At 66.7% G+C, this 1332-nt stretch overlaps 1 protein-coding gene across 1 annotated transcript; it reads left to right on the plus strand.

Moving 5' to 3' along the window:
• Positions 1–820: 820 nt before the first annotated feature.
• Positions 821–1237, plus strand: MNEG_16380 (hypothetical protein; the record flags this gene model as incomplete). The annotated part of the gene is made up of 1 exon (XM_014035150.1): positions 821–1237. A coding segment is annotated over one exon (417 nt), but the record flags the coding sequence as incomplete, so codon positions are not given.
• Positions 1238–1332: the final 95 nt, after the last annotated feature.

Genomic DNA, 1332 nt, shown 5'->3' on the forward strand with positions numbered 1-1332 from the left:
CACTCGAACATGCACACAAAGCTCTGCAGCGACCGGCGCTATCTTAAGCAACACTCATGCGTAATACCTTGCGTGTAAACCGGCCCAGGATGACTCGACAGGGTCAACTCAAGTGAACCCCGTTTCAATCACCTGCAGCAGCATGCCTGTAGGGCGGGTCACGGACCTCGACTTCTTCTCGGGTAATGGTGGTTGATTATATAGCCGGGCTGCCGGGTTCCAGTGCCATGCGCGGCAGAAACACACCCTGATTGCCTCTGCCTCCTGCGGGCGCGAAACGCGGGGGCAGTGGCCCCACACAGAAATTCAATGCGCCCTAAACAGTCGATCGTTTGATTTTGCGCGCCTGCAGTCACGCGCGCAGTGCCGGTCGCTCCCGGCGGCGGCAGCAGCGTGCGCCGCAGTGCGAGCGGCGACCCGAGCCCGCCCGATGCAGACCTGAAACCAGCCGGAAGCAGGCCCGCCGGCGGTGCGCGGCAGCTACACGCTGGCGGCAAGTCGATGGACGCCGGGAGCCGGGGGCGAAGCCAGCCGCCGAGCCCTGCGAGGGGCCGACGTGAGCAAGATTTGAGGGAGGCGGGAACAAACTCCGGCGGCACGCTTTGCATGCACGCTGTGCATTGCACTCCATGCAAGTCTTGGCGACCAAGAGCATGCATGCATGCCAGAAAAAACCGCAGACCTGAGCTGGAGCTAGTGGTTGACCATGCATCAACGGTTTGGCGCACGCTGGCTGTTTGGATGCGCGACGTCAACAGCCCTTGCATCCAAAAGTGCAAGCCGCCGCCTGTGTCCTGCTGTTGCTGCATACGCCTCGCAGCTGGCGCGGCCTCCAGCAGCGGGGAGCGGGCTCAATCCTATGCGGTCGGCGGGTTTGGCAGCGGCGCCGGCGGGATGGCGGGGGCGACGGTGGCGGGCATCAGGGCTAGCCTCCCGTTCTGGAGCGCCAAGGCGTACGCCCCGGCCCGGGCCTCTGGTGATACCATCATTGGAGCAGCCAACCCTGCGGCCGCCCCCACCGCTGGCGGCGTGGCTGCGGCGCAGGCCAGCGGCCGTCCCGCAGGGACGCCCGCCACGGCACCAGCCTCACCGCCCATGTACCACGGAGGGTTTGGCGGGCGGTCGGTCACCCCTGGGCGCGGCGGCTATGGCGGGGCGCCGGGCTTCAACCCAGCAGCGCCGGCCGGCGAGCCGCCGGCGCTGACGCTCCACTCGCTGAAGCCGCCCGCGAGATACGGTAAGCCCCGAGGGTGGTGCTGTGTCTTGCTTCAGGGAGAGCTGCGGAGCAGGAGCGATCCCCTTCACAGTGCAGGCTGTTGGCGCACCCTCATG

This window comes from Monoraphidium neglectum (genome assembly GCF_000611645.1).
Source record: "Monoraphidium neglectum strain SAG 48.87 unplaced genomic scaffold scaffold06306, whole genome shotgun sequence".
Taxonomy (NCBI): Eukaryota; Viridiplantae; Chlorophyta; class Chlorophyceae; order Sphaeropleales; family Selenastraceae; genus Monoraphidium; species Monoraphidium neglectum.